General features: G+C 26.0%; 1 protein-coding gene across 1 annotated transcript in view; it reads left to right on the top strand.

Annotated features, from left to right (window-relative positions):
• LOC111637392 overlaps window positions 1-2,744 on the top strand; it is an 18,844-nt gene extending 16,100 nt beyond the window's left edge. The window contains exon 2 of the mRNA XM_023382864.1: window positions 2,482-2,744. Coding sequence (XP_023238632.1) covers window positions 2,482-2,744 — 263 coding nt within the window. The remainder of the gene's footprint in view (window positions 1-2,481) is intronic.
• Window positions 2,745-6,546: the final 3,802 nt, after the last annotated feature.

The following is a 6,546-nucleotide window of genomic DNA, read 5'->3' as shown; positions in this document are numbered from 1 at the left end:
TATATATATATAAATATATAAGAGAAAAATTTTATAAATATTTGATATAAATATAAAAATTTCAACAAAACCCAAATCGTTTCTTTCTTTCTTTTCTTTCCTTGGAGAGAAATCTTTTGAAAGATGGAGAGGAGCACTTTTAAAGGAAAAGTAGTCCTTCTCCAGCATCAATGGATGTTGGAAAGATTTATCCCAACAAGCCTTATCCATGAAGACAGTTTACAATTCGTGAAATTCTTAGAAAATCCTGAGTTGAAAATCTTTGTATTTAAATCCAAAATACTTGGTCAGTATATCTGCAAGAAATAAAGCTGTAGGCTATTTGCTTCTTCTTGTCAAAAAAGCAACATAAACGAGATTTAACGGGCGATTCGGTTTAAAACTCGAGTATTCCCTGCAGGAGCTACAAAATCGTCACTTGTCTTTCTTACCTTCTCCTCTTTTCTATGCTCTAAATTCCTTTCCAAACCATCAATATCTTTTCTTTTCCTATGATACTTTCTTCTTGTAAAACGTCTCTATCAAAAGAATAATTGGTTTTTCTTTGTAAAATTTTTAATTTATATTATCTTTATTCATTAGATAAGCTTTAGAGTTATTTAATACATCTTTAAAATAATTAAAAAGTATATTTTAAACCATTTAATTACGGTTGATTCAGCGCAATCGCTTGATTAATATCTGAACTTTCATTGTCAAAATCTTCAATTTTCTGCTTTAATTTAATAAATCATGGCCCTTTATTATAAATATATATTTAATATAATAATTTTAGATGTATAATACTTTTCTTAGGAAGGATTTCAGTGATTTTTAGAGGAACTATTAAATATTGTAGTTAACTTCGAAGATGATTTAATAAACATTATCGCGATCCTATGAAGTCTACAGCGCTTCCAAATTAAGAAAATAAGTGTTAGCATGGGCCTGTAAGTGTTAAAATAGTATAAATTAATATATTTGAATCATTTACAGACCTTAAAACCACGTAATTTGTGACATAAGTTAACAAATGTTTCATGGATTCACGAATTCCACCATGGTTTAAGCTAAGAAAATAAGTGTTAAAATGGTCTATGAATGCCAAAATAGCTCATAAATCTTCAAACTACATAAAAATTAGCACAAACTTTACGAATTTACATAATCAGGCCATCAAAAAGATGAAATATAAAGCGATTTTTTCGATTTATTAAGACATTTCTTTCCAAATTTCTATACTTTATTGATTTAAAGGCATTCTACAAAGTAAAGAAAAATGATTTTTCCAGTTTTCTGATGCATCGAAAACATGCAAGACTACATTTCAGCTAAGTCTTTTACGTAGTTTATAAACGAATAGTTTCCTTGTTACCGTACTATAGAAATCAGCTGAATCAGCAGCACACCATTTGGATTTTCGAATATATCTTATTTCTATGACTTTTTTAGAATTATCAAATATTGCATATTCAATTTTTTAAACTCTACTATAAAATATAAAGAAATTTCGTGCTTGAAACCCGATAAGGAGCTTGAAACGCGATGCTCTACCTTACATTTATCCTTGATAAATTAACAAATTTTAAAGCTGTTTTAGGTTTAAAATATGAAAAAGTATTATATAAATGGTTATTTCTTGAATTAATATAATCAATTTGTTTAAAATAAGCTTTCAATAGAGGAAAAATGTCATAAAAAGTTGGAAGATGCGGATGAAGTTTCATCATTTTCCATAGAGGAAAGTCAATCAAGAAAATGAAATAAAATTTAAAATTTTTGCATTTTTATAAAACAGACACAATAAATAAATCATACATTAATAAAAATTTACAAAAATTTGCTAAAAATTAAATAATTTTAACGATTTTTCTACACAGTTTTGTCTTAAGCATCCCTTAAAGATTTTAACAAATAAGTTGATTTTAAACGCTTAAAAAATAAATTTATGTTATAAAAATGTATTAATTAATAAGAAATTAAAATATTTTCTTAATAAATTTTACTTAGAAATGAATATTTATTAGGAAAAATTAATTTTAAAACTCATCAAAATTCATCCAATAAATTGAATTGTTGCAAAGAGGGAAAAGAAGAAAAAAATTAAATTTTTATAATTCGATACTTTTACAAACATTTCGTATAATTTTATAATCCAATTACGCATAGAATATTAAAACACACTTTAAGTTCAATTATAAGATCTTAATTAGTGAGAAATTCCTTCATAATTGAATATATATTGTTAAGTCAAATAAGAAAATGCATTTATTTACCACATAAACGTTACAACTAATTAAAATTGATGGAAAATAAGGAAAGGAAAAGGAGGGGGAAGTAAGGAAAGAATTTTATAATTTTTACAGAATAATTCTCCTTCAAGTTCTGTTGGAAAATTCCCCCCAACTTTTCTCAAGCTTTGTTTATTATTTAAAATAAACAGGGAAATTTTTCTTAAACATTGTTTGTGATTTATTGTAGATAATTAATTTGTGTTGCTAGATTCGTTCGGTGTTATCATTTGTAGTAATGACATAAATCCTCTTGGTGTGACGACCGAACCAATTATCTCACTTCAGGTGAAGACATGGTTCCAGAATCGTCGTATGAAACACAAGAAACAAATGAGAAAAATGACGGAAGAGACAGTAAGCAAACACGATCATTTATTATCCTCGAGGACAGATGATATAGCAAACAGGTTGAGGGATGCTGACTCCTTTTCCGAACCAGAAGTCGACGTTGTAGGAGAAGAGAATCATTAAAGGATGCTGGAGAGAAAGATGGATGAAGATGATGAAAGATCAGGGATGCTGGAGACTGTACAGTACACTTATCAGGAAAGATTTTGAAAACTTTTATTAAAGAAAACAAAAATTGTATTGTAGTTTTTCTTCTTTGTTTTTTTTTCATTTTATTTGACGCGAATTCCTATAAATTAAAGGGATTTGTTTAACAGAATTTTTGAGAATGTTCTCATTGTTTTCTTGTGTCCATCATTTAGAAACAAGCCCTTTATTTTTCTCTTTTATTTTGACGTGATAGGATTTATAAAAAGTGATAATAAAGTATCGAATTCTTCAATTTATTTGTTTGTTATTTTAAAATTTAGTTTTAGAAATGTAATATAAGAAAAATTAACAAAAATTTCGATTTATACACGTCAAATTAACATTAAGTTAGTGTTTCAACCTTAGAACTTAATTAACTCAATACTTAATTAAATAATTATACTTTTTGAAGGTAAAATTTAATATCTAAGTACTTAAAATGATTCAAATTTACAAATATTCTACTTAATTTTAACATAATTTTTAATTTTGAGCCCAAGGACTAACAATAATTTAGTGTTTCTACTCTATACTTAGAAGTAAATTATCTCAATTAAATGTTTAAAAAATGAATATTTTAGTACATAAAATGCTTTAAAATTATAATTATGGTTTATTTTACTGATTTTTAGTATAATTTTTTAATTAATAGACCCAGAAAACAATTAAAATTAACATTAATTATATGCATCCATTTAACACTTAAACGCGACAAAATATATTCATTAAATCGATATTTTAGTAAATAAAATTGATTTAAATTTATAAATATTTTTATTTTATTGATTTTTACACGCAATTAACACTGAGAAATAAGAAAATGTTATTTTAATTAAGTAGCATTCAACTCGTTTTATTAAAACTTAAGCTTTAATATGTAACAGAAAATGAAGAGGAAGAAGAAGAAAAAAATAATTTTTATGAAATGNATGTATAAGTTCTATAAAATATAATGTATACAATAAGTTTTATAATATATAATTAATCATATTTTCAATATAAAATTATTATATGTTAAATTCTTAGAGTGTAATTTTTAGTTCTTTAAGTCGAAAATTTTAATTAATTTAGTTTTTAAAATAAAATTTTTTACTTTAATTTAAATTTATTTGAAATTATAAAGTTATTTTATAATAATTTTACATAAAAATAGACAAAAATCGAGTTGGGTATGATGCAGAAGATGCTGCAGGAAAATCATCCTCCGCATCATTCTTACTTATTCAATTGCTAATTTTACAAATAATTTATACTGATATTATGATATTCCAGTATCATTATCATAACTCGAAGCTATTTTTAATAAAAAAATTGTCAAAACTAATTCTTTAAAATAATCCTCAGCATCATCTAGAGGGATGCTTACACGGAACAATCAATTTTCCATATGATTTCTATAGAGAAATAATTAATTGCATGATTAAATCAGTTAAATTATTGTAGCTAAAGCTGTAAAAGTAGTCATCCAGGACAATTTCTAGTCACTGACAGGACTATGTCATTGGGAGAAGTCCATGGGGATTTGTTTCTCCCCTCTAACACGACTACTGACATAGGAAACTATTCTATTGGGAAATGCTCGTTATCTTAGGCTATTGTTATCAAATGGTGAGCAGTTGGCAGTGGCTTAAGCGTATAACATACACATGTCACTCAGCCATATGACCAATCCACTACAATGGATACCAATAGAAACCTGTAGCTACAGAACAAACGTGATAATCTATAACTTTAAACGAACCACCCCAATAATTACACGCTTTAATTCGTTAAATAAACAAAATTAGAGGGGTATAAATTTAATAATTTGTAACTTTATAATCGTTAGAATGTCCCCTTTATATATTTACAACAGATTTGTAATTGTAATATTAAAAATTGTCTAATAATTTACGTTTTTTCTTCGGATATCTCCGTAAGCGACTCGAGCGACGAATGATGGATTTGTTTTTAAATCTATATTTCTATTTATAAAAAATTAAATTTTTATAATTCGATACTTTTACAAACATTTCGTATAATTTTATAATCCAATTACGCATAGAATATTAAAACACACTTTAAGTTCAATTATAAGATCTTAATTAGTGAGAAATTCCTTCATAATTGAATATATATTGTTAAGTCAAATAAGAAAATGCATTTATTTACCACATAAACGTTACAACTAATTAAAATTGATGGAAAATAAGGAAAGGAAAAGGAGGGGGAAGTAAGGAAAGAATTTTATAATTTTTACAGAATAATTCTCCTTCAAGTTCTGTTGGAAAATTCCCCCCAACTTTTCTCAAGCTTTGTTTATTATTTAAAATAAACAGGGAAATTTTTCTTAAACATTGTTTGTGATTTATTGTAGATAATTAATTTGTGTTGCTAGATTCGTTCGGTGTTATCATTTGTAGTAATGACATAAATCCTCTTGGTGTGACGACCGAACCAATTATCTCACTTCAGGTGAAGACATGGTTCCAGAATCGTCGTATGAAACACAAGAAACAAATGAGAAAAATGACGGAAGAGACAGTAAGCAAACACGATCATTTATTATCCTCGAGGACAGATGATATAGCAAACAGGTTGAGGGATGCTGACTCCTTTTCCGAACCAGAAGTCGACGTTGTAGGAGAAGAGAATCATTAAAGGATGCTGGAGAGAAAGATGGATGNGCATTAAAAATTCTAATTTAACCAGAATTTAACATTTTTTTAACATGAAAAAACAGTTTTTTTGGTAGAAAGAACATTAAATTTTATAGCGAAATAAACGTCAAACGTGTTTTTTTAGAAAGAGGGATAGATATTTCTTTCCATGTCATCATCCAGTTTTGCTTTTCCAACAAGAAATGTGTCTCCATTCAAATACTTGCGACACTTGGAAAGCTTTTGTCCAGGTTCCTTCATAATCCGATTGAACACTTTGGGGACTTTCTAAAAAATAAAAAAAAATATCTAAAAAATAGCTGTGTAGAAAGTTATATCCGATAAGTAGAAAAATTTCATATTCAACAAAAACAAAGGCCTATATATATATATATAACGTGTGTGCTTAAATGTATAAAAATATAATAAAATTCGTTAAAAACATTATAAAAATTATTCTAAAAATTCTTTTAAATTTATTTTAAAGTTATATAATTAGAAAAATCTCTAAGTATTCATCGCAATCAAACGATTTATCAAGTTAACTTGAATAAAATTAGACTCATTTCTTTAATTGTTTCAAGAGATTTTTAAGATTATAATCAGTTTTTTTAATGTTTATGGTTATGAAAGTTCATAAAAACAATATTATAAGCAAATAATTATATTTTTTCGACTAAAATGAATTACTCATTATCGTCCTCATCCTCATCCTCCGCATTTTTTTAATTCTGACTTTTATTTTCTTCTATGCTTTAAATTATTTTTATTTTTATATTAATCTTCGTAATTTTGGTTTAATTTATTAGATTAATTTAATGAATAATTTTAATTTTTAATTGTTTATTTAGCGATAACTTTCCATAGGATACAGACATTTTTATGCTTGTAATATACTTCTATGGTTATTTTAAGAGGTTTTTATGATCATAAAAGAATTATTTATACGATAATAGACTTTTGCAGTTATAATATTGTGTTTTAAAGAACATTTTATAAGCATACAATTCTATTTTAAGAGATTTTTATAACTAAATACATTAGTTATTATTATCCGCATCCTCATCTTCCGCATCTTTACAATTTACTTGTTTTAC

Source organism: Centruroides sculpturatus, unplaced genomic scaffold (genome assembly GCF_000671375.1).
Source record: "Centruroides sculpturatus isolate CEXI.00-Female unplaced genomic scaffold, Cexi_2.0 scaffold830, whole genome shotgun sequence".
Taxonomy (NCBI): Eukaryota; Metazoa; Arthropoda; class Arachnida; order Scorpiones; family Buthidae; genus Centruroides; species Centruroides sculpturatus.
This window is presented reverse-complemented; position numbering and strand designations above follow the sequence as displayed.